The following is a 25,274-nucleotide window of genomic DNA, read 5'->3' on the forward strand; positions in this document are numbered from 1 at the left end:
CCCCTCATCTTTCTGACTCCCCAAGCTCGTGTTCTATCCACGGCCATGCTGCTTCCCTGGTGAATCTGCCACACTGGCGGGCGGTCAGTGATGGCCTGGATAATGGAAAATGAAGGGGGAGAGCAAGGACAGAAAGGGTAGTGGATGCTCTAGGGGGCACCGGGGGAGGAAGCTCCAGAGTCCGTCCAGCCTCCACAAGGAAGCCACAGTTTGGGGTCAGTGGGACTGGAGAGAGCCACTGCTGAGGCCCCACCAATGCCCCACTGTGAGAGAGAAGGCTGGAGGGACCCAGCAGGCCGGGCCTGGCTGCAGGTGGGAATGCATCATTCTCCCACAGACAATCCACAAAAAGGTGGTCCACCCATGGATCTCTGATTCTACTTGCCCACTGGTTCCAGACAGAGACTCCCTCAGAGGCTTTGGTCTCAAACCAGAAGTCATCCATAGGGCACTATATCCCCTTCTCTTTGACCACAAAGACCCACAAAAATTCTGACTCCTCAGTTGACTCCTCCCCAACCTGTCCTGAAGCTGTCTCAGCTCCGGGCTTGGGCCCTCAGCCCTCCATGGCCAAAGCTATTCCTCCTGGACTTTTCAGTCCGTGCCCAAGGAGGGAGGGATAAGAGCCAAAATGAAGTGCATAGCTCTGGGGGTTCTTCATCTTTGAGCACATCCTTAGCAGGATGGCAGGAGGGCTGCAGGGGAGACAGAACTGGGTACAATGGGTGGAGTGGGCACTGCAAACCAGGGAGACCAGTGCACTGTTGGACAGACCAGCCCAAACCTCAGCATTTCATATGGGACAACCTGATTACCCTGTATCTACCCCAATGCTTAGAACAGTGCTCTGCACATAGTAAGCGCTTAACAAATACCAACATCATCATTTCATTGGCCTTCAGCCTCCACCAGTCTCCGACTGCCTCCCCTGGCCTCCCAGCTGCCCTCTCTCACAGTGGATCTCCCTGGTCCCTCTTTTCCCAGACGAGTTCAGAAGAGCAGGGGGCGGGATGGGGGAACACTCCTAAATCTCTGTCAAAATCAAGAATTGTCTATCTCAGTGGTTGATGTGAACATTCAGCACTTGGCTGACGCTCTGCTCGAGATAATGTGGAGGAGAGTAGAGACGTAAAAATGTAAGAATAAAAATAGAGTAATTGTTCCTGCAGAGTTAAACATTACACAAAGCAGTATTATAATAATAGTTCCTTATAGAATTTAACAAAAAATACTATAGTAGAGTACTACAGTAGAACTCTATTAGGTGCTAATACTCTAATACTCTAGTAATCAATCAATTGTATTCATTTATTCATTCGTATTTATTGAGCGCTTACTATGTGCAGAGCACCATACTAAGCGCTTGGAAAGTACAACTGGGCAACAAAATAGAGACAATCCTTATCCAACAATGGGCTCATAGTCTAGAAGCTTACTTTATACTAAGCACTGTACAAAGCATTTGGAAGAGTACAGTATAACAGAGTTGGTAGAACATATTCTCTGCCCACCAGGAACTTACAGTCTAGTACTTCAGTACTCTCTATTACTTTCATACTCTAGTACTTTCTAGTACTTTTAAACTCTAGTTCTCTAGTACTAGGCTACTCTATTACTTTCTATTACTTCTGTACTCTAGTTCTCTCTAAGACATTTGTACTATAGTACTCTAGTACTTTTGTGCTCTGGTACTCTAGCACTGTAACGAGCACTTCCTTGCTAGTACCCCCCCACGCCCCAGGGGTCCTGATGCCGACTGGGCAGGATGCCCCCAGCTGCTCCTGGAGTCTTCCCAGCAGGAGGTTGTCACTTGGGAGCTGGCGGGTTGGCTAAGTCTGCAATTGCCTTTTTCAGCTATGAGAAAAGATGCGGAGATAGCCCTCCCTTCTCCCCGACCCCCAACCCACCAACCCCACCCCTTCACCATCTCTTGCCCAGCCCTGGGCTGTGATGCTCAAGAAGACTTTCAGCCCATGGTGGAGTCCCAGGAGGACACAGATGTACTGGAGGGAGGAGACCAGAAACTACCCCCATATTTCCTGTCACAGTCCCTGGGCTAGGGAATCTGAAACTTCCGGCTCTGAGTCTGCCAGCCTACTGCTGCCCTGCCCAGGCCCACCCGGGCAAGGTGAAATCTGGGATCTCCTCTCTGGATAACCCTCTTCCCTCGGACCTGGGCCTACCCCCTACCAGCCTTGACTGTTACCTCTGCCCGAGAAACGTAGCCCACGATCCGTCCCAAGGATGTCACGAAGACGTGTTGCAGGTTCAGTAGTTCGAAGATGTTGTGAGCCTGGCAGAGGGGAGGAGCCCGCGTATCAGAGTCCCTCCCCAACCCATTCCCAACCCCCAGGCCCTGGGCCGGACATTTCTCTGGAGAACAGGCCTCCCCAGTTCTAGGAGAGAACTAAGCATAGTATGGCAATTCCCAGGAAAGGAGAGCGGGCCAGGGTGGTGAGAAGAAGACTGGGTGACAACGAGGTGGGACTCCTGGGGGCCCTCATTGGCTAACCTGGGCTAGCCCCTTCTGGGCCCTGGGCCTCTGATTCCCCTGCCTGGCACTGAGGGGGCAACTTCCCCAAGGGTGAGACCCGACAACACTGCCCTGTAGTACTCCCTCTGGGCACTGGAGGATGCTCTTATCCCACACCACCCTCCCCTCAGGTGGAGGTGGGGAATCCCAGTTCTAGACCTGTTGTCCCTCTTGCTTTCCAGGTCCTGTTGTCCCCTTTCAGCACCCCCCCAAACACACACATCTCCCCCGAGCTTGGCATCCTCCCTCACCTGGTGGAGGGAGGTCTCAGGGGACAGCTGTAGAGTCACTGGTTCCATGGGGCAGCCTTCCGCCAACACCTCCTGGAGATGCCACTGGGTGGACAGGGAGGCCTGGGTCAGGGGCTTCCTCTGCATTTTCTACCCCCCCTGGGTGGGCCTGCTCGGAACCACCCCCATCAATCAATCATTCATATTTACTGAGCACCTACTGTATACAGAGCATTGTACCAACCACTTGGGAGAGTATAATCTCACCCTTGTCATTGGTATTTTCCTTTAGCCTGTGAGCCCGTTGTTGGGCAGGGATTGTCTCTATCTGTTGCTGAATTGTGCATTCCAACTGCTTAGTACAGTGCTCTGCACACAGTAAGCACTCAATAAATACGATTGAATTAATATAACAGAGTTGTTAGATATGTTCCCTGTCCGCAATGAGCTTAGAGTCTAGAGGGGGAGACAAACATTAAAATAAAGTGCAGGTATGAACGTAAGTGTTATGGGGCTGAGGTTGGCCAGAAACTACCCCCATGTCTCCTGTCACAGTCCCTGGGCTAGGGAGACTGAACCTTCCAGCTCAAGGGTACAGATCCAAGTGAATAAGCAAAGCAGACGGAAGAGGGAGTAGGAGAGATGAGGGCTTAGCTGGAGAGAAGATGTGATTTTAATAAAGCTTTGAAGGTGGAAAGAGTGGTGGTCTGTCACATAGGAAGAGGGAAATAGTTCCAGGCCAGAGGGAAGACGTGGACAAGGGTTAGATAGATGAGGTTGAAGTACTGCTTATGTTGGCACTTAGAGGGGTGAAGTAAGTGAACTGGGCTGTAATAGGAAATCAGTGAGATAAGATAGGAGGAGGCAAGGTGATTGAGTGCTTCAGAGCCAAAGGTAAGGAACGTCTGTTTAATGTGGAGGTGGATGGGCAACTACTGGAAGTTCTTGAGAAGTGAGGTAACAGGGATTGAATTTTTTTTTAGAAAAATGATCTGGGCTGGAGTGGAGAGAGACAGGAATTAGGGAGATCAGCAAGGAGGCTGTTATAGGAGTAAAGGCAGGATAGCATAAGTGCTTGAATCAGCATAGTACTAGTTTGGGTGGAGAGGAAAGGACAGATTTAAGTGATGTTGTGAAGGTAGAATCGACAGGATTTGGTGACCAATTAGTCATTAATAATGTTCAGAGCTCTTCAAAGTGGTCCCCCTTACAGAGTCAGTGTCTGCTTTGAGTGGTGACTGGGGTCCCAGCTCATTCCCCCGACCCCATACAGCTTCCTCCCCCAGGCTCCCATTCTGAGGTACTGTAGTTGCTCCCAGGGTGAGGGCCACCTCCAACCCTGCTCTGTGGTTTTTCCCGGGGGGCACCCCCTCCCAGTCTGGGGTCACTCCCATGGGGAGGGTTACTTCACTTCCCCTCTATTTTTTCCAGGTTGGGGACTGCCCCTTAGGACCATAGGCCTTATAAAACTATTAGAAATATGTGGATTTGCAGGGCTTTAGAGTTACTGTTCTGCTTCTTCCTATCTCATCCTCTAGACTGTAAGCTCATTATGGGCAGAGAATGTGTATGTTATACTGTGGTATTGTACTCTCCCAAGCGCTTAGTACAGAGATCTGCACACAGTAAGCACTAAATAAATATGATTCACTGACTCTACTTTGCGATCACTCCCAGCCAATCAATCAGAGATATTTATTGATCGTTTACTGAGTCCAGAACACTGAACTGAGTACTTGAGTAAGTACAATACAGTAGAGTTGGCAGACATGATTTCTCCCCAAGGAACTTACAGTTTAGAGGAGACAGACATTAAAATAAATTGCAGATAGGGGAAACGGCAGAGTGTACATAATCTACGTACATATAAGAGCTATGGGGCTGAGAACTGAGTGAATGTCAAGTGCTTAAGGGGTACAGATCTAAGTGCATAGGTACAAAGAGGAGAGTGTAGGTAGGGGAAATGAGGGCTTAGTCAGGAAAAGCCTCTGGGAGGAGATGTGATTTTAGGAGGACTTCGAAGTTGGGGAGAGCTGTGATCTGTCGGATCGAAGGTGGAGGGAATTTCAGAACAGAGGGAGGATGGGGGCAAGAGGTGGATGGCGAGATTGAATTCCTTGAGATTGAAGTACAAGGAATAGGTAGGGGCATTAGAGGAGTTTACAGATTGGATTGTAGTAGATCAGAGAGATAAAGTAGGAGGGGGAGAGCTGATTGAGTGCCTTAAGGAGTTTCTGTTTGGTGTAGAGGTGAATGGGCAACAACAGGAGGCTTTTGTGGAGAGGGAAGATATAGAAAGAATGCTTTTCTTTTTTAGAAACATGATCCAGGAAGCATATGAAGCATGAACTGGAGAGGGGAGAGACAGCAGGCAAGGAGGTAAGTGAGGAGACTGATGCAGTAGTCAAAGGGGGAAATGATAAGTTCTTAAATCGGTGTGATAGCAGTTTGGTTGGGGAGGAAGGGGAGGATTCTAGAGATATTGTGAAGGTAGAACTGATAGGAATTAATGACATGGAATTTGTGGGTCGAATGAGAGAGATGAGTCGAGGATAGTGCCAAGATTACGGGTTTGTGAGATGGAGGATGGTGGTGCCGTGTACTACGATAGTAAAGTCATGAGGAGGTTAGGGTTTGGCTCTGTAGCTGCTCCCAGGGTGAGGGCTGCCCCAATCCTGCCTCCACCCCGCACTTAGAACTCACCTGGTGTCCGGAAGTGCAGGTGGGCAGCACAGCCTCCAGGCAGGAGACAAGATGGGCCCGCTTCACGGTGCCTACCAGCAGCTTTGACTCTTGGCAAGAGGAGCAGAGACAAGAGGGTGAAGTGAATGGGGGTTCCTGGCTGGGAGGAAATGTGGGGAATCCAAGGGGAACAAGAGAGAACAGGAGCAAAAGAAGGGGGGAGCAGGCAGGGAAGATGGTAGGAAAGAGGTGGGGTGTGAAGTGACTGGTCTACTCTGGCCATTCCTGCCTCCTGGGGCTTCTGATCTGGAAGCTCTGGCACTGATGACTGAGCTTGCAAGAGGTAGAGTGTTGGGCTGGCTTGGGCCAAGGGAGTGACTCAGTTGGCTCAGGCAGGTGGCTGAAGGGCTTCCAAGGGAGGGGGGTCAGAGAGAGGGGATGTCAGGATGAAACCCTGTGTCCTCCTCCCCTTTCACTTTCCCCCACCCCCGCAAATCTCCCCCTATTGGATGACCACCCAGCACCTGCACTTTCCACCAGCGGGAACTCGGCCAGGTCAGACGAGGTCACTATCCTGACCACCTCATCCAGGGGAGCGTCCTTAGCCAGGATGGTGGGCACCGGGCTCATGAAGCGTGCTGTGGTCACCTGGTAGGAACTGCAGTGGGTGGGAGGACAGGGGAGGGGTGGTCATCAGAGTGGGGTCTGGAAAGTCCCTGCTGTGCCTTGAATTCTCCTCCATCCTCTCCCCACCAATTAGATACAGTCCCGACTGGCTAGGCTTAAGCTGCACGGAGCTGGGGGAGGGGGCAAAAAGGAAAGGACATTACTAGGGCATCATTTGGGCAGAAACACATCTTGACACACCCCAGGGTTCGCAACACTGAGAGCCAGAGACTACAGCAGTACTGGGGACTCTTGGAATTAGTTAGGGGAGAGAAGTGGAGGGAGGGCAAGAGGAAAGGGGCCATGTGGGCCAGGTGATATTTGAGGGTCCCAGCCAATAGCTCAGCAATCTTGCCTCTCCCTCCCCTTCGCATTGGCCAGCCTTTAAATCTGGGTCTCAAGCGTTGCTTAGTGGAAAGAGCACAGGCTTGGGAGAGAAAGGTTGTGGGTTCTAATTCCACAGCTGCCACTTATCAGCTGTGTGACTTTGGGCATGTTGCTTAACTTCCCTGTGCCTCAGTTACCTCATCTGTAAAATGGGGAATAAGACTATGAGCCCCACATGGGGCAACTTGATTACCTTGTATCTACTCCAGTGCTTAGAACAGTGCTTGGCACACAGTAAGTACTTAACAAATACCATCATCATCATCAAGGGGATGAGGGGGGCGTAGGGAGACGCCACAGATGATTGAGGGTGGAAGGGCTGAAGCAAGTGAAACAACCGCTGAGTGGCCAATCAATCGATCATATTTATTGAGCATTTATCTTGTGCTGAACACTGTACTAAGCGCTTGGGGGAGTACGATACAACAGAGTTGGTGCACACATTCCCTGTGCACAGGGTCTTACAGTCCAGGCACCACTCTAGATGCTAGACTGTTTATAGGGCAGAGGAAGGGGTTGCCTCCGACTGACCAACCTGCCTTAATGGGGTGAGAGTCACTTAGAACTGGTTGGACAGTCAATCGGTTGTAGGATGGGAGGTCCTTAGCAATAATTATTGTGGTATTTGATTAGCGCTTACTGTGTGCCAAGTATTGTAACTAAGCACTGGGGAAGAATCAAGCTAATCAGCTCAGAAAGTGTCCTGTCCTACATAAGGTTCACAGTCTAAGTAGGAGGGAGAACAATATTGTACTCTCCCAAATGCTTAGAACAGTGTTTGCACCACTCCAATAAATATGGTTGAATTGAATTGAACAGGTATTGAAACCCCATTTGGCAGATGAGGAGACTGAGGTCCAGAAAAGTTAAGTGACTTTCCCAAGGTCACCCAGCAGGCCCGTGGAAGAGCTGGGATTAGAACCCAGGTCCTCTGACTCCCAGACCCACAAATTGTTTCCATTCGGCCTTGCTGCCACAACTGGCCCAATTTTCAGCAAGGATCCCAGCTCCTCAGCAGGCCCATTGCCCATGTTGTTACGTGGCTTGGCAAAGTTGCTAGGTTGACAGCAGCTTACCCCAAGCGGCGGCCCCGGATGCGGGGCAGGTAGGGCAGCTTCTTGACGATGATAGTCCCATCATAGAAGGAGGGCTGGCACTTCTGGGTGATGGCATTGGCCAGTAGCACAGCCAGTAGCACGGGCAACACGTGGGCGATCTGACCCGTCAGTTCAAAGGCCAGCAGGGCGGTGGACACACTGTGGGTCACTGCTCCAGAGAAGGCTGCAGCTCCTGACGGGAACAGGATAAGTTCATGTCCTTCCTTTCTTCCCCTCCTCTGGCCAGAGACCAGGACTTTGGATCTTGTTTGGCTCTGCCCCTGGGTGCTGGGACCCAGCAGCCGGGCATGGAGCCAATAGTGATGATTTGCATGGAGGACTGCCGCTCAGGGCATCCCAGGGTAGGGGGCATGAGGTATCCTCTACTTGGCAGGTCACAGGATAGAGGGGGTTCTCTCCTGGGCTCAACATTCTGGGGTCCCTGAGCCCCCCTTCCTATCCCAGACAACTGCCAGACTGCAACGAACTCCCACCTGTCCTCCCCTGTCCTTAGGATTGAGTGTAGCACAAGCCAGGAGGATGGTCAATCAACTGCCCTGGAATACTCACCTGCCAGGGCATAGCCCCCAGGAATGATGGGGTTCACCACTCCATCCGCCTGGATGCCCTCCGGGAAAAGCACAGCAATCGTCTCTCCTGTGAGGCGACCCACTGCAGCCCCTGGGGAAGGGTCTGGGCTGAGTTTGGAGGTTTAGGGGGGCAGGGGCTTCTTGCTCCCTAAGAGCCACTTCCTTTTTACCCTTCTCCATTCATTCATTCATTCATTCAATTATATTTATTGAGCACTTACTATGTGCAGAGCACTGTACTAAGTAAGCGTTGGGAAACTACAATACAAGAATCAACAGACACATTCCCTGCCCACAGCGAGCTTACATTCCCCAGCTCCATTCCCTCCCTGGCCTGGCTGGCCCGCACCTTAGAGCCACATTCCTGCAACAGATAAGGAGCTCCAGGTGGGTTGGATCCATGTGCTTAGAACAGTGTTCGGCACGAAGTAAGTGCTTAACAGATACCATTAGCCTGATTCACACAAGGAACAGGCACTGTCAGACAGGCACTAGGGCCTTGGCTCAGAGCCGAGGCCCTAGCTCCCCTTCCCAATGAGAGAGGTCCAATCAACCTTCCAGGGGCCTCCGATCTCACCGTAGACAAAGATGGGCATGAAATATCCTGCAGGCATGGGCATTGTGGTGGCCAGAATCAGCATCCAGAACTGTGGAAGGGATGACAGTTGTGAGGGAGGAGACTGAACAGGTTCAGGTGGGTGGCAAGGGAGATCAGATTGGTCCATGACCCCCCAACCTCAGTTCCCCAAAGGCAATATCTGGGGATGCCCTGTTCCCTGGCTGCAGTACCTGTTCCTCATCTTGGGGCACAGAGCCTGGGACAGGCTGGGAGCAGGACTGAGAGCAGTATTTGGACAATTTTCTGTGGCCTGAGGCCCTGGGCAGACAGATGGCTTGGGGACTGGAGATGGGAGGTGGGTGGTAGCAGGGCTGTGAGACCTGGGGTGGGTACCTTCATGGCTAGAAAAAAGACCAGTGTGCCAAAGATGGTGAGGCGGGGATGCCACCACTCCAGCCACAGGCTCTGGGGGTCCGGCTGAGGGGGCCAGGCCAGGGAGGCATTCTGGGACAGCAGGGCCCAGGAACGGTTGTCGAACAGCGAGTTTAGGTGCTCTTTCATGGTCAGCTAGAGGAAGGGATAGAGTCATGGAGATGACAGGGTCACATTAAGCAGGATTGGACCGCTTCCAATGACATTTGAGCATTTGTCCAGTTGCCAAAGAGGAGGTCCTCAGTGTCCCAGCAAAAGGGTGGGCAGGGGTGGGGGGACGAGAGGAGTGACTGATCCCCCCCAAGCCCTCCCACCCTGCAACCACAATCCTGGGCCTGTTGAGTTTTTCTTCTGGATCATTTTCAGAGTCAATCCCTTCCTCTTCCTCCAAACGTCCACTATGCTGGTCCAGGCACTCATCACATCCTACTTCAACTAATGCATCAGTTTCCTCACAGGCCTTCCTGTCTCTACCCTCTCCCCTCTCCAATCCATACTTCACTCTGCCGCCCAAAACATCATTCTGAGCACATCACCCCATTCCTTGAAAACCTCCAATGGTTACTTGTTCCTCTCTGCATCAAGCAAACACCAGACCGTTAGCTTTTAAGGAACTCAATCAGCTTTCTCCCTCTTACTTACTCATTCTCTTAACCCACTATACCCCAGCCCTGCCTCTTCCACTCAGATGTTCTGTCCAATGGCCTCACAACTTGGGCTTTTGCTCAGGTTGTTGGGTATAGGCCACCTGACCCTACTGTGAGACCTCATCCAACTGGATGCCCAGTGAGAAGGGCTGTCCCCATCCTTTCCCTGCTCCCTACCCTTCATCCCCCTCACAGTCCTGGAAGGCTCTATCCCTTGGGATTTCCCTTGGGGAGAAGGATGGGAAATGTCATTTGCATTACAAGGCTGTCTGCCTTCTACAGGGTCCCAGAAACTCTGATTGTGTGATTTCCACCCCGCATTTGCTCTTGGTTCTGTCTCCTCTTGCCTTCCCCTCCCCTCCTCTCCTGCACTCCCCCCTCCACCCTGACCTCCCCTCCAAGCTGGTGAAGCTGGGCCAGTCCTGGACCCCAGGAGCCTGGGTCTCAGGTGCCCTCCTTACCCGGGATGCCATGAAGCGACCCAGGCTGGGTGGGTAGGTGATGGAGGCCAGGAGGAAAGCCACCAGGGCGGAATACACAGGTTTGCTGCGGGAGGGAGAGCCAGGTCAGATGACACTGGTCTGGGCCCCTGGAAGGCATCTGGCTGGTGGAGTCAGGAGGGGGCTGCAGGGGTGCAGAGAGAGGGAGAGAGGGATAGGAGGACACCAGGGAACCAAGGAGGAGCCAGGGGGAGGGGAAGAGCAGAAGGAAGTTAAGATGTGGGAGTTTGGGAAAAGGAAAAGAAGAGACCTGACCCTGGCATTTGTGCCCCTTTCAATTTAAAGGTAAGTGCCTTGAGGGCCAGCTACTCTCCAGACATGTTTGAGGGTGATGGTGCGAGGGGAGAGAGGGCAGGGGAGGAAGAATGGAAGGAGAGAGGGCTTCTGCTGTAGGGAAGTTGGCCTGGCAGGCCCCATCCCTTTCTGCCCCCCCTCCCCATTTGGTTCCACCTCTCCTGCCCTGAGCTTACAACTCCCTGCCCACCCCTGGGGCCTACTCTGTGGCCAGCAGCCTGGCGGTGACCGGGTTCCTCCTCACGTAACCCAGGAACCAGCGTTGGCAGAACAGGTAGGCACAGCTCAGGACCCCACAGAGGACACTGCAGGGAGAGAAACCCAACATTAAGTCAATCATCTGTTCAACAGCAGCCACCTGTTCCTCCCCTCCAAGTCCCCGGGAGGGACAGAGGGAAGCCTGGTTTTTCCCCAGATCCTTCAACCCTCCTGAACTCCCTGGGCAAGTTATGGTTGGGGCCCAGTGGGACTACCTTCTGTCAGCAAGGCCAGCAGATTCTTGGGACACCAGGCCTCTGGGGTGGTGAGCCCACCAGGGTGAAACTTATGGGGACTGGGGCACAGGGAGAGGGTCAGCACCAGGCTTGAGGTACTGATGGTCCCTCCGCCCTCTAAAGTGCAGTCAACCCCACAGACTCATGGAAAAATGCTCTCATTTCTTCTAAGACAACCTGAACTTGATTAGGAGACTGTCCATAGAGAAATGGGAGGGAAGAATCGGGAGGAAGGAATAGAGAACTTTGGGTGGGCTCTATCCCCTGGAACAACCAGGACTGCCAAGCCTCCTTCTTTGGTCCCTGATGGTCCACCTCACCCAAGAGCCATGAAGAAGAAGATCTCTGGGAGGTCAAAGGGGAAGTCGATTTTAAAGTTGGTCCTAAAGAGTGCTGTGATGGTTTCTGGAGGAGGGAGAGATCAGAGGTCAGCATCTGTTTCATCTGGACACTGGGCAGCAGGTCCCCGGCTTGACCTGAACTTTTATTGTCATATGGAGAAGGGTCAACCCAGGGTGCTCAGGAACTTTACCCCAACTCAGAAATGCCATTGTGTTTTGCAGGGTCTTGGGGTCCTAGGAGCAGGAAGAGCCCCATGATGCCTCTGAGGGCTTGCCCATATTTCCTCGCCCATCAAGGACAGAGCTGGGCCTCCGGAGTCCAGCCCCCCCAGCTCACCCACGCCTCTTCCTTGCTGACCTTGCTCGCTGTTGAAGACGGCCAGAAGGCGGAACATGCAGGCTCCGCATGTAGACGCGAAGAAGCCACGCCAGTAATCCCAGACGGCAAAGTGGGAGGACATAACTTCGATGCTGAACAGAACCCCTGGCCGGCAGAGGGAAGGGCCAGGGGTGGACAGAGGGTCCCAGTCCCTCTCTCCCAGCATCAGACATTCTCAAGGGAGGCCTGCTGCAGGGTGACCAGCCCCAGGGAACCTGGCTAACCCTGAGGACCCTCAGAGGAGACCTCTGCCCACTTCTACTCCCCCAGCTGATCCCAAGGTTGCCCCAGTCTTCAGCCCCTCAGAGGGCCCCCTGCTCAAGAGGGCTAGCTCCAAGGAATGAGACCCAGGGTCACTTGGCCATCCAGTTGGGTCTAGGGATGTCTGGGTCCCTGCAATCCAGGGGCCAGAGGAGTGGGAGAAGTCAGAAAGGAGAGTTGGGTGGTCGGATGGAAAAGATAGGGCTGGAGGAGGGACGGGGGCTGTCGAGTCTCCAGGGTTGAAATAAAGGTGGGGACTGGTGGAGAGGGTGGGGGGCTTGGTTGCCTTGGCCTCTCCGGCTCTCACCGCTGATGGGCGCTCCGAACACCGTGGCTACTCCCACTGCGGCACCCGCCACCAGCAACTCGTTCTGCTTGTTCTGGTTCTGGGGGAGCGGAGACAACCCCGATGCCTGTCCCCATCTCCAAACTTTGGAGTCCAGCAGCAGACTCCGGCCCTGGCTACAAAGACCCTCTCCCAGGGTTCTCCTCCCCCTCTACCTTCAGATCTCCCCCTCCCCACACAGCCTCCAGTTCCCTTCCATGTCATGTCCCCCCGCAAGCCCCACAGTACCCTTAGCCCTGCCACCAGGATTCTTCCCGTGTGCTAAGCCCCATCTGATGGCCATGAAGAGGGTGGGAGAATCCCCGGGTCCCCAACTCTCTCCTCCCATGGATCCTTGCTGAACTCTGTCCCCACTTTCAACCCCAGTGCCTCAGATGGGCAGCAGGTTTGAGGTCCCATGTGGTTCAAGGACCCCTCTTCCCTATCCCCTAAGGACCACACTGGGGTCAGATCCAATGGAGGCATCTGGAGGGGGTGGGGCCAGAGCGAGGAAGGGGGGTTGTTTGTGCAGCCTAGCAGGGGTTAGGGAAAGGGCATCACCTCCTTACCCACACCGGGGTCCCAGACTCACCTCATATTCCCCAGTGACTGACGTACGCACCTTGCCCAGGAAGGCGGCCATGATGCTAGAGAGGTGCACAAAAGGGCCCTAGGAGGGGAGAGAGGACAGGAAGAAGAGGACCTATCCAGACCACGGGGGAGTAGGAAAACTCCTTGGAATGAGCAAACCCACCCCACAACCTCTGATATCTACAGCCGCTCTTATCTCTGTCCCAGGATTCCTCGTACCCCCGCCTCCCCCTTCCCGCCACACGTAAAGAGGGCACGCACCACTTTGCCAAGGAAGATGGTACTGCCTGTGGCCAGGGTGCAGGTGAGACCAACCACCTTAGCACCAAAGTTCCTGATGGCCAGGTACTCTTCCAGCATCACCCCCGACAGGATGGTCTTCAGTTCGGGAATGCCGGAGCCTGAGGTTGGGACCAGGGCAGCAGGAAGATCAGGGCTGGGCACTGCCACTGATTCCAGTGGGCAACCAGGCTGAAGTCCCTTCCTGGCCACCCTCACTGCCTCCAAACTCAGAGCAGAGGCTCAGGGTGACCCCTCTGGGCAGCTGAGCATGGATCTCGGCACCCTCCCCCCCCCCCCCGCCATGTTCCCCATTTCAAGGAAGTGGTGCCCACTTAAGCAGGCCTGATTCAAAGCCTCTGGACTCAGATCCCTGGCCACTCAGGAGCTCTGGATTCCTGGGAAGGAAGAGGCATCGACAGGAAGCAGTAAGGGGAGTGGGTGCCAGAGACAGGGTTGTGGGGGAGGGAGGGGCTCACCTCCAGAGTGTGGGGTGATGCTCTGAGAGAAACCAGTGGAGAAGGAGGCGAGGGCCACGGGGTAGGCCGTCCAGGAGAGGTAGCGCAGCAGCTGGTGATCTCGGAGTTCCTCGTACAGCCACTTGTGTGCTGGGGGAGGAGCAGGGGGTCTGCAGGAAGGGCAGCCAGGGGCTCGCCAACACCGGAGGAAGTGAAGACCACCCCTCAGCTCTGTCTCAGGGTCAACAGCTGCCAGGGGTGAGGGAGTCAGAGCCCACCGTCTTGGGCTTCCAGGGAGGGAGAGGGCAATCTTGAAGGAATGGAGGAACCCAGACGGAGGCTTGCAGGAGTCGGGGGCAAAGGCTAGAGGGCAAGGGAGAGGGCTGCTCTTTGGGGAGGAGCCCAGAACTGGGGTTCCCAGGATGGCAGTCCCCAAGGTTACCGTGGGTCACCCTGGAGACCGTGAAGTCCATGGTGAAGCTGATGAGAGCCATGAGCACCCCCAGGCCAAACAGAAAGTACCAGTCTTCCCCCACACGGAACAGTTGCTGCTTCACCCACTCCAGACAGCCTGCAAGGGGCACATTGTGGGGATTAAGGGGTTGAGGGGATTAGGGGAGGCTTGAGGGTGGCCAGGAGAGAGGCTACAGAAGCGGCTTGGTTCAGTGGAAAGAGCACAGGCCTGGAAATCAGAGGACGTGGCTTCTAATCCTAGCTCAGCCATTTTTTTTTTTTTGCCACAACTTCTCTGTGCTTCATTTCTTCATCTGCTTTGTGGGAATTAAATACCTACTTTTTCTCCTCCCACTTGGACTGTGAGCCTCATGGAAGACAGGTACTGTGTCTGACCTGATTCTTCTGTATGTATCCCAGTGCTTAGTACAGTGCTTAGCTCATAGACACCGCATACAATTACCTCCATTACTATTTTATTTTTATCATCATCTCTGGTCCTCAATTTCCTCATCTGTAAAATGGGGAAAATACATGTTATCCTTCCCTCTTCAACCAGGAGCCCCATGTGGGACAGGATCCATATCTGGTCTATTTAGCACTTAGTACAGTGCATGGCACCTGGTAAGCACTTGACAAATACCACAATTACTGTTATTGTCAGAATGGCAATGGGATCCATGTCAGAAGGGCCACAGGAGAATGGGCGAGGCAGCAGGAGGGGTTAGGGGGGCATCCATGTGGACCCATGGGGGCACAGAGCAAGTAGACACTGTGCCCAGAGAGAGCTGTGCCCTGCCAGCTGAACTGTTGCATGGAGACAGGTGCTGCTGTGAGCTGCCCTGCCATCCCCGGAGATTATGGCCTGAATTGGGTTATTTATAACCAAGTGACGCAGAGGGAGGCAGAGCCCGTGGCAGAAGCCCGGGTCTATAAATACCCAGCTGCAGGCACTGCTAATCAGGAGACTTCCGGAGCCAGAAACCCATGGAGCAGAACAGGGGGATAGAGCCCCCTTGGGAGAGGGACATGAGGCCTGAAGGCTGGGCCCCAGATGGGGAAGCAGGACACCTGGGTCCAGTACATTGTTCTCCAGTCCTGGGCCTGGGGGAGGGGGCAGTCATGCCATCCAGAGAGATCTATCTTCCTCCCTGCTTTTCCCTGTTTCCCTGCAAGTGCAAAGGAATGCAGCATGGAAATGTGTATCTGTCACCTGGATTCTCCAGGCCAGGGCTAGGGCTGGGGGAACCCAGGTGGGTGGGCTCCACCCTTCACAATGGAGACCTCTCCTGCCATGAGCCTTCCAGACCCACGCAGCCCGGTAAGCCCGCTACTATTGAGACTCTGTTCAATCAACCTCTCCCACCCAACCCCTCGCTCTCTATTGTGGGAACCAAGTGGACATGTAGAGTTGACTTGGGACAGAAAAGCACCTGTCTGCCTCTCTGGACTAAAGTCCATTGACATAAATTGCTGAGTGACCGGGTCTTCTAACCCCCTGAACAATGGGGTTCGAGAGTCATAGCTGAGTCAGCTTCAGTGGGGCTGCAGAAGAGAGCATGGTGAAACCAAGCCTAACGCCACATGACCAAATGCCATCAAGGCATGGAGAGACCAGTACAGGGGTGAGGTACAGCTGAGAGAGCTAGAAGGGATGACAGGGGAGAAAACAGGGCAGAGGCAGCGTGGCCTGGTGGAGAGAGCACGAGCCTGGGAGTCAGAAGGACCTGGGTTCTAATCCTGGCTCCACTACTTCTCTGCTGTGTGACCTTGGGCAAGTAATTTCACTTCTCAGTGCCTCAGTTACCTCATCTGTAAAATGGGGCTTAAGACTGTGAGCCCCATATAGGACATGGACTGTGTCCAACCTGATTACCTTTTACCTACCCCAGCACTTAGAACAGTTCCTGGCACATAGTAGGCACTTAACAAATACCATTAAAAGAAAGAGAGAGATGAGGATGGTCAGAGAAGAGCCCCGGGGAAAGTGAAGACCTCTGGGAAAGAGTGGCTCGAGGGACTGACTGGGGTGGAGGAGGGGTGCCAATCTTAGCGGTGCCCCTTCCTTAATTGTACTGGGAGCGTCCAGCCTGGACCTGCAACCTAGAGTGATGAGGGCCCCTGGAGGTGACAGGTCTGCGGTGACAGGACCAGGCAGATAAAAGAGTCCTGGCAGCTCAGAGCAGGGATGGGGAAGTGATGGGGGCTGGGAGGGAGGTGGTCTGGCCATTGGCTATCTGGGCCCAGATAAGGCCCTGGCTAGGGGGCCGGAATGGGATTATTTATAGGGGTTGAGGTGGCAGGAGGAGGCCACATAGTCTGAGACTAAAAAAGGAAGTGTGAGGGCAAACAGACTCCAGCATAGCAACCATGTGCCCTGGGGAGCTGGGGCAGACAGGAGAGATCTGGGCCTGAGCCTCAGCCTCCCTCTTTCAGCCTCTCTCTCAGCCTTCCTCCCTCTCAGCTTTTCTCCCCCCAAACTTCCCTCTTTCGGGCTATCTCCCACAGCCTCCCTCAACCTCCCTCCCTCCCTTACCTTTCCTCTCTGTCAACCTCCCTCCCTTCTTCCCTCCCTCAGTCTTCCTCCCTCTCTCAACTTCTCTTCCTCTCTCAGTCTCCCTCCTTCAGCCTCCCTCCCTTAGTTTTCTTTCCTCTCTCATCCTCCCTTCCTCTCACAGCCTTCCTCTCTCTTTCAAGTCTCCTTCCTTTCTCTCTCAGCCTCTCAGCCTCCCTCCCTCCTTTCCTCCCTCAGTTTTCTTCCCTTTCTCAGACTCTCTCCTTCCCTTAGCCACTCTCCCACCACCATCAGTGAATGGCACCTGCCCCCCAAGCATACCCACCCCCGCCCTTGCCCAGGAGGATCAGCATGGCTTAGTGGAAAGAGCAGGGGCCTGGGAGTCAGAGGACCTGGGTTCTAAACCCAGCTCTCCTTAGTCCTTTCTGTTTGACCTTGGGCTTATTTAAGCTAATTTAACTTCTCTGTGCCTCAGTTCTCCTGTTCTCCCTCCTACTTAGACTGTAAGCCGTATGTGGGACCGGGACTGCATCCAATCTAATTAACTTGCATCTATGCCGCAGCCTAGAACAATGTTTGACACAAAGTAAGTGCTTAACAAACACCATAAAAAAAATTTCCACTGGATGCTGAGAAGGAAGGGGCCAGGGACCCAGCCAACTAGGGCCAGAAATAAGATGCTCTGCGTTCCCATGGCCACCCAGTCTGGCCCCCTCAGGAGACCGGTAAGTCCATGAGCTCCCATCTCTCCCGCACTCACCTCGGACCTGGCGTCGGGCCCGTGGGCAGGGCATCCACAGCTCCTTCAGGGCCACGGGCTTCCCCCGGGTCCCTTCCCTCAGACCCACCAGCTCCTGCATGGTCAGTCTGCTGCTCCCGGGCCTGAGGCAAGAAAGAGGCAGAAGGCAGGCAGCCGGTGAGGTGGGGAGGGTCCTCTTCAGTCAGACTGCGGGACAACTGGAGTGGCCAGGCATCCTGTCCCCTAGGAGCCAGTCCTAGCAGCCACTTTCATCTCCCCCTTACCCACTGTGTTGCTCCCCCTGCTCCTGCTTGGAAGTCACCCCAGGGGCCAGCAGGCAGTGGACACCACAGGCCCCCTTACAGAGACCGTCCCTCCCCCAGCCTCTCCTCCTCCCTTCTCGGCCCCCACCCCCAGCCATTTGGGGGGGTGCTGCCCTGCCCCAGCCCCAGACAGCAGACTCACCCCCGGCCACCTCTTTCTCCTACTTTTCCTTCTCCTCCTTCTCCTGCCAGTGAGAAGGTCCTATTGTGGCCTCTGGCCCCTGGGTGCTGCACCTGGACAGGTGGCAGCCACACCAATCAGCGTTCTCCTCCCCCCATCCCCCTCCTTACCCCACACCTAGCCTCCCCCTCTGCCCCGCAGCTTGCCGGAAAGTTTACAGTCGCTATTAAAAATGTCCTTGAGAAGTCAGCCGGAACCAGCCTGGCCAGTTGCTGCATCTGTGACAGAAACTGGGGCGGGAGAGAAGAGGTGGAGGTGGTGGGGGTGGGAAGAGGAAGGGGAGATAGGGCAGCCCCCTTGGGGCCCATATGGAGGGGTCAAAGGCTCAGGGCAGGGGTGAGGTACCTGATCCAAGCCTGGTTCTTCCATTTATAGAGCAGGACATCCAATCAATTAATCAGTGTTATTTATTGAGCACTTGCTGTATGCAGAACACTGTACTAAGCAATTGGGAGAGTACAACTCAACAAAGTTGGTAGACAAGTCTCCTGCCCACAAGGAGTTTACAGTTTACAGGGGAAGACAGACATTAAAATAAATTACAGATAAGTTCATAAGTGCTGTGGGGCTGAAGGTGGAGTAAATATCAAGTGCTTGAAGGTTTTAGATCCAAGAGTGTAGGCGATACAGAAGGGAGGAGAAGGGGAAATGAGAGCTTATTCAGGGAAGGTGCCTGGGAGTTGTGATTTTAATAAGGCTTCGAAGGTGGGGAAAGTAGTGTTCTGTCATATATGAAAGGAGAGGGAGTTGCAGGCTAAAGGCAAGAAGTGGGCAAGGGGTCGGCAGCAAGATAGACAAGATCGAGGTACATTGAGAAGGTTAGCATTAGAGGAGCGAAGTGTGAGGGCTGGGTTGTAGTAGGAGAGTAATGAGGTGAGGTAGGATGGGGAGAGCTGGTTGAGTGCTTCAAAGCCAGTGATGAGGAGTTTCTCTTTGTTGAGGAGGTGAATGGGTAACCACTGGAGGTTCTTGAAGAGTGGGGAGACATGGCCTGAACACTGTTTTAGAAAAGTGATCCAAGTAGTGGAATGAAGTGTGGGCTGGAGTGGAGAGAGACAGAAGGCAGAAAGATCCACGAGGAGGCTGATTTAGTAGTCAAGACAGGATAAGATGAGCAGGGAGCTCTGTGAACACTGAGGAGACCACTGAGGACATGCAGTTAGCCCAGATCCTGGTTCTTGGGGCCACAAATGCTAAGGGGGAGAGGCCAGGCCCAGGCCCAGAGAGAAGACAACTGGCTTAATTCTCCAGGGCTCAGGGCAGGGAGCAGGGATGACCTCTGGTCCTTGGGAAGAGCAAAGGACCATGGAATCTTCAGAGTGGACTCTGGGGAGGCCATTTAGTCCATCCCCCTAGCTCTGGGTAGCTCCGCATTTAAAGAAGGAAAGGAATAGGTGGGAGGTGCCATTAACCTGCAGGGGCAGCTCTGCAATGCCAGACTTCTTACCCACTTCCTACCTATCTCTGCACTAGGATCAGTCCTGCCTGACTTGAAGCTCTGAGAAGGTCCAGATTTGCCCCCTCCTCGATTCCACTGTCCTGTCTGCTTCTAGGGGGCCCTTGGAGGGACAGAGTGATAAATTATAATAATAACAGTGGTGTTATACCAAAGAACTGAGGATGGGGATGTCAGGTCAGTGTCAGGGTGACTGTTGGGTTCATTTGGTGTAGGGAGCTGGGAGTTAATAATAATGTCGGTATTGGTTAAGCGCTTACTATTTGCAGAGCACTGTTTTAAGCATTGGGGTAGATACAGGGTCATCAGGTTGTCCCACGTGAGGCTCACAATCTTAATGCCCATTTTACAGATGAGGTAACTGAGGCACAGAGAAGTTAAGTGACTTGCCCACAGTCACACAGCTGACAAGTGACAGAGCAGGGATTCAAACCCATGACCTCTGACTCCCAAGCCTGTGCTCTTTCCACTGAGCCACGGAGCCAAGCACTGTGCTGAGTCCTGAAATAGGTACAATTCAATTAGATCTGATACTGTTCCTGTCCCTCATGGGGTTCCCAGTCTGAGGGGAAGGGAGAACAGATATTTAATCCTCATTTTACAGATGAGACTCCCTTTCAGGATCACACCTGAAGTTTTTCTAGTACTCTACCAGTCTCTGCTATAGGAGGGAAAGTCAAACAGAGGCATATCCATTCCATTCTTAGCTTGGGTGGTGGCTAGCAAATCTGCTACAAGTCAAGACTCCCCTGTGCTGGGCAGCAGCAGCATGAGAGAGAGTCAAGGTCAGTTAACTGTGTGGAAGAAGACAATGGTAAACCACTTTCAGAATTTTACCGAGAAAACTCTATGGATACACTCCCAGAATGATTGCAGACGGAGGTGGGGCGTTCTGGGAGAGATGTGTCCATGGAGTCACTATGGGTCGGAAATGACTAGACAGCAAAAGACAAGAGACAGATGAGGAAATTGAGGCCCAAATAAGTTAAGTGACTTATCCAAAGCTACACAGCGGTCAAGCTGGCAGTGTGGGGGATTAGAACCCAGGTCTTAACTCCCAGTCCTGTATGAGCGTGGCTCGGTGGAAAGAGCATGGGCTTGGGAGTCAGAGGTCGTGGGTTCTAATCCCGGCTCTGCCACTTGTCAGTTGTGTGACATTGGGCAAGTCACTTACCTTCTCTGTGCCTCAATTACCTCATCTGTAAAATGGGGCTCAAGACTCTGAGCCCCAAGTGGGACAACCTAATAACCTTGTATCTATCCCAGCGCTTAGAACGGTGCTTGGCACATAGTAAGCACTCGACAAATACCAACATTATTATTATTATTATTACCCTTTGTAGTTGGACACATTGCTGGGATTCGTGGCCCCCTCTAGACTGTAATCTCATTGTAGCCAGGGAATGTGTCTGTTTACTGTTGTATTGTACTCTCCCAAGTGCTTAGTACAGGGCTCTGCACACAGTAAGCACTCAATAAATATGATTGAATGAATCAAATGAATGAATGGTGGTCCCAAATAGACCATGCTACTTGCCTACCCCTCCAGGACCACCAGGGTCTAAACCCACAAAAAATCCTAGGTCTGTAGATAGCCTGGCAAAGAGCATCTCACCAGCCTCAACCAATCAGCGGTATTTATTCAGCGCTTACCACGTGCAGACCACTGTAGTAAGCACTTGGGAGAGTACAAGAGTTGGTAGAAACAGTCCCTGCCCTCAGAGAGCATACAGTCCAGTAGTCAAGCATAGCCACCCCCAAACCTTAGCCCAGGAGGAAGAACTATCCACATATTGGCCTCCCCTGACCACTATCCCATAGAAATAGCAGAGGTACTTGAATTCCCTTTTACCACAGTACACTGTAGTAAACACTTGGGAAGTTCAACTGGCTTAGTGACCTGTGTTCTAATCCCAGCTCCGCTGCTTGCCTGCAGGGCTTGGGAAAGTCACTTCACTTCTCTGAACCTCAGTTACCTCAACTGTAAAATGGGGATTAAGACAGTGAGCCCCATGTTGGGCAGGGACTGTGTCCCTGATTAGTTTGCATCTATCCCAGACTTACTATGTGTCTGACACATGGTAAGTGCTTACTGAATGCCATCATTATTATTCAAAACCAAGAAGTGACACAAGTTACCTGTTCACAAGTAGCCTACCTGCTTGCAGGGGAAGCAGACACAAATATATTGACAGATAGTGTATTCAGGAGAAATAATGTAAAATTGAATAAATGGATAAATCTTAGTTCTGAGGATGGGGATAGGTGAGTTCACTGCCAGGCTGGCTGTTGGGTTTATTCGGGGGACGGAACGGGGAGTTAATTGGCGAAGGTTTGCTGGAGGAGATGTTTTTTTTGGAGGACTGTGAGAAAGCAGTGTGGTCTAGTGGAAAGAGCACAGCAGTGAGAGTCAGGTGACCTGGGTTCTAGCCCTGGCTTGGCCTCGAGCTTGCTTTGTGACCTTGAGAAATCAATCATTCAGTCGATGGTATTTATTGAACACCTACTATGTGCAGAGCACTGTACTAAGCACTTGGGAGAGTACAATACGACAGAATCAGTGGATACTTTCCCTGCCCATAAAGAGCTTACAGTCTAGAGGATTAAGCAAGTCATATTCTCTTTTATGCCTCAGTTTCCTCATTTGAAATATGGGCATATATGCCTGTTTTTTCTTCCTCTTAGGCTGTGAGCCTCAAGTGGGACAGAGACTGTGTCCAATCTATCTTGTATCTACCACAGCACTTAGCACAGTCCCCTCTAGACTGTAATCTCCTTGTGGTCAGGGAACACGTCTTTCAACTCTGCTATATTGCACTCTGCCAAGAGCTTAGTACAGTGCTCTGTACACAGTAAGCACTCAATAAAAAAAATTGATTGATTGATTGACACATGGTAAGCACTTCATCAATACCATCATCATTACTATTATTATTGCTGCTGTTATTATTGTTTTTATTGTTACTTGTCAGAGTGGTTTAGAAGGTCATAGACCTTAGCTCCTTCTCCCCCAACTGCCCTTCCTCTTTCAGTCCTTCCGTCTCCCTGGCTCAGGCCCCGACAAGACCCAGGCCCCAGGGGCTCCCAGCCTCCCCTGGCCCAGGCCGCCCTGACCTGGCTCTGTGTACAGTAACAAGATCCCGGGGCGTTTCCCAGTACCTCTGGCTGTTGGTGATTCCCGCTCTTGAGATCCCCAGTTCCAGGCTGCAGGCCGCTCCTCTGGACAGTGTGGAGACTGACACGGAGTGTGGGGGCGATCGGGTTACTGCCCGGGCCCTGCCCGGCCTGCCGAATGGCGGCACCAGGGACGGCCCTGAGCCTGAGAGCCCTGCCTGGGTCCGGCAGCCGCTCTATATTCACTCAGGGGAATGTCGGCCCCCTAGGACTCTTTTCTCCCAACCCAGGGATCCTTCCCTTTCCAAACTACCCCCAGCCACTGCCATCCAGCAGGCCAGAAGCCCGCGAGCATTTGCCAAAGAGAGGGACAGGGAGGGAGGAGAAACCTGATCCCAGAGCAGTGAGGCCAAGGAGAAGCAGCATGGCTTAGTGGCTAGAGCATGGGCCTGGGAGTCAGAAGGACCTGGGTTCTAATTCCAGCTCTGCCAATTGCTTGCTGTGCAATCTTGGCCAAGTCACTTAACTTCTCTGTGCCTCAGTTTCCTCAACTACAAAATGGGGCTTAAAACGTGTTCTCCCTCCTACTCAGACTGTGAGCCCCACGTGGGACAAGGACTGTGCCTGACCTAAGTAACTTGTACCTACCCCAGTGATTAGAACAGTGTTTGACATAAGAGCATAACAAATACCATAAATCAAACAAAAGTCCTGCCCAAAGTGGGGTCAGCAGCAGGAGGGAATCAAGCTAGTAAGGGAACTTCTTGGCAGAGAGCTTGGCCAAAGCTGCCGGCAACAGGGAGGGGTGACTCCTTCAGCTGCCATCTTGTGCTTGTGGCCTCTGCACCCAGTGGCCAGTTGGGGACGGGACAGGACTCAGGGCCACCCTCCTGAGGCCCTCTGAAGGTCCCCTTAACAGAAGCCCACTGAGGACTTTGCTTTGAATCGGTATTGTTTCATCTTCCCTATTTTGTCTGGCCTCTCTCAGGATTACGCCTGGAGAGTTTCCGGTATTCTACCAGTCTCAGCTACGGGAGGGAGAGTCAAGCAGAGGCATTCCCATTCCATTCCTAGCTTGGGCAGTGGCTAGCGAGTGGAAGGCAATCTGCTACAAGTCAAAACTCACCTGGGCTGGGCAGCAGCAGTATGGGAGAGAGGCAAGGGCGGAGACTCAAGGTGACTGCTCAGAAGAAGGTAATGGGAAACAACTTCCATATTTTTACCAAGAAAACTCTCTGGATCCACTACCAGAACAATTATAGATAGAGGTGGGGTTTTCTGAAAGAGATGTGCCAAGGAGTCGTTATGGGTTGGAAATGACTCAACAGCTTAAGACAAGACAATTCTGTCTGTCTTCAAAACCTTTCCTACTTCATATTTAGATTGAAAGAGCTCCTAGAGGACTGGGGACCGTGTCAAACTCTCACCTGTGAAGTCTTTACCAAAGCTTAGTACGGTGCTCTGCACACAGTAAGCAGTTAATACATTCCATTACTATGAGAACCTTTTTATCCGGGTGACTGAGAGAAACTCTCAAGGGGAGGTGACCGCTGCTGTGAGTGGAGAAGCTGGTCTCCTTCCCAGCTTTGCCCTCTCCAGGTCTTTGTGTTGGGCATGTGCTGCTTGGACATCAGACTGTGACCAAGACCAGAGGGGTGTGTGTGTGTGAAAGGGGCCAGTCTTGCCCTCACAAATCCCCACCTAGGGTTTCCACCCAAAGATCTGACAGACCCAGCTCCCTCCCTACCCCAGCAGGGTGATGAGGGGTCACCTGTCCAAAGGCAGAAGGCTGAACCAGATGACCTCTTGAGAGCTCTTCCAGTCTAGGGTACTAGGATTATTTTTCAGGCATGGGGCAGTATGGGCCACCTGTCTGGGCTCACTGAGGGCAGGCCTGCTTGGGGCAGCACTGGGGTGAGCTTACTGGTCACTTGGGACCCTTTGTGTGTGAGAGGCTATTAGGTAGTAGGGGAGCCTGAGGGGTTGAGGGAATGGTGCTGGGAGCTGGGAAAGGGAGAGGTCTAGCAGGGAAGGGGAGGGGAAGAGGGTCCAGTCCGGGTAACGTGAGCAACCAGGCAGGAACAGTGACTCAGGGCCTCACCACCATGACGGCGGGTCTGCATTTAGATGCCCTGCTCCTGTTTCCCTGCTGGCATCCCTCTCCCGAGCTGCCCTCGCCCCTCCCCTCCCCTCTGCCTCCTGACCAACTCCTCTCCTCACCCTGGCTTGCTGCAGTTTCTCCCCTCACCCCTATCTACATGGCTCAGTGGAAAGAGCACAGGTCTGGGAGTCAGTGGTCATGGGTTCTAATCCTGGCTCCATCACTTGTCAGCTGCATGACTTTGGGCAAATCACTTAACTTCTCTGTGCCTCAGTTACCTCATCTGTAAAATGGGGATTAAGACTGTGAGCCCCATGTGGAGACAACCTGATTACCTTGCATCTCCCCCAGTGCTTAGAACAGTGCTTAGCACACCGTAAGCACTTAATGAATGCCATCATCATCATTATTATTATTATTATTATTACTTGCTGCAGCACTTCCCCTCATCCCTGTTTTTCCCCAGCTCCTCCTCTCACCCCTGCTTTTCCCCAGCAATTCCCATTACCCCTACCTGCCTCCAGATTCCCCTCACCCCTGCTTTTCCGCAGCTCCTCCCTTTTCCTTCCAGTAGCTACTCTGATTCAGGGTCGAGCAGTCTTTTTGGCCTGAGGAAGGAACAGAGTTGGGGAGGAAAGGAAGAGGTC

The 25,274-nt window shown here is 53.0% G+C and overlaps 1 protein-coding gene and 1 non-coding gene across 6 annotated transcripts; one reads left to right on the plus strand and one right to left on the minus strand.

The window, feature by feature from the left end:
• Positions 1-1,455: 1,455 nt before the first annotated feature.
• LOC100081169 (chloride channel protein ClC-Ka-like) lies at positions 1,456-18,004 on the minus strand. Of its 5 annotated transcripts, none has more exons than XM_029066688.1 (20): positions 17,918-18,004; positions 17,474-17,595; positions 14,188-14,316; positions 13,767-13,895; positions 13,270-13,409; positions 13,010-13,087; positions 12,400-12,478; positions 11,811-11,936; positions 11,432-11,516; positions 10,821-10,922; positions 10,285-10,369; positions 9,138-9,311; positions 8,763-8,832; positions 8,166-8,267; positions 7,575-7,788; positions 5,970-6,103; positions 5,467-5,555; positions 2,785-2,868; positions 2,207-2,293; positions 1,456-1,854 (listed from the first exon to the last, which is right to left on the minus strand). In XM_029066688.1, exons 2-20 carry the CDS (start codon positions 17,571-17,573, stop codon positions 1,807-1,809), a joined length of 2,055 nt encoding a protein of 684 aa, XP_028922521.1. In that variant the 5' UTR covers positions 17,574-17,595; positions 17,918-18,004; the 3' UTR covers positions 1,456-1,806. The 5 variants fall into 5 exon arrangements, with proteins under 5 accessions (XP_028922521.1, XP_028922520.1, XP_028922523.1 ...); XM_029066687.1 differs by having other exon boundaries at positions 8,166-8,276; XM_029066690.1 differs by lacking the exon at positions 14,188-14,316 and having other exon boundaries at positions 8,166-8,276.
• A 5,500-nt stretch (positions 18,005-23,504) lies between these two features.
• LOC114812319 lies at positions 23,505-23,642 on the plus strand. The gene has a single exon (XR_003759975.1). It is a non-coding gene; the product is annotated as a small nucleolar RNA SNORA7 (small nucleolar RNA).
• Positions 23,643-25,274: the final 1,632 nt, after the last annotated feature.

Source organism: Ornithorhynchus anatinus, chromosome 5 (genome assembly GCF_004115215.2).
Source record: "Ornithorhynchus anatinus isolate Pmale09 chromosome 5, mOrnAna1.pri.v4, whole genome shotgun sequence".
NCBI classification, from domain to species: Eukaryota; Metazoa; Chordata; class Mammalia; order Monotremata; family Ornithorhynchidae; genus Ornithorhynchus; species Ornithorhynchus anatinus.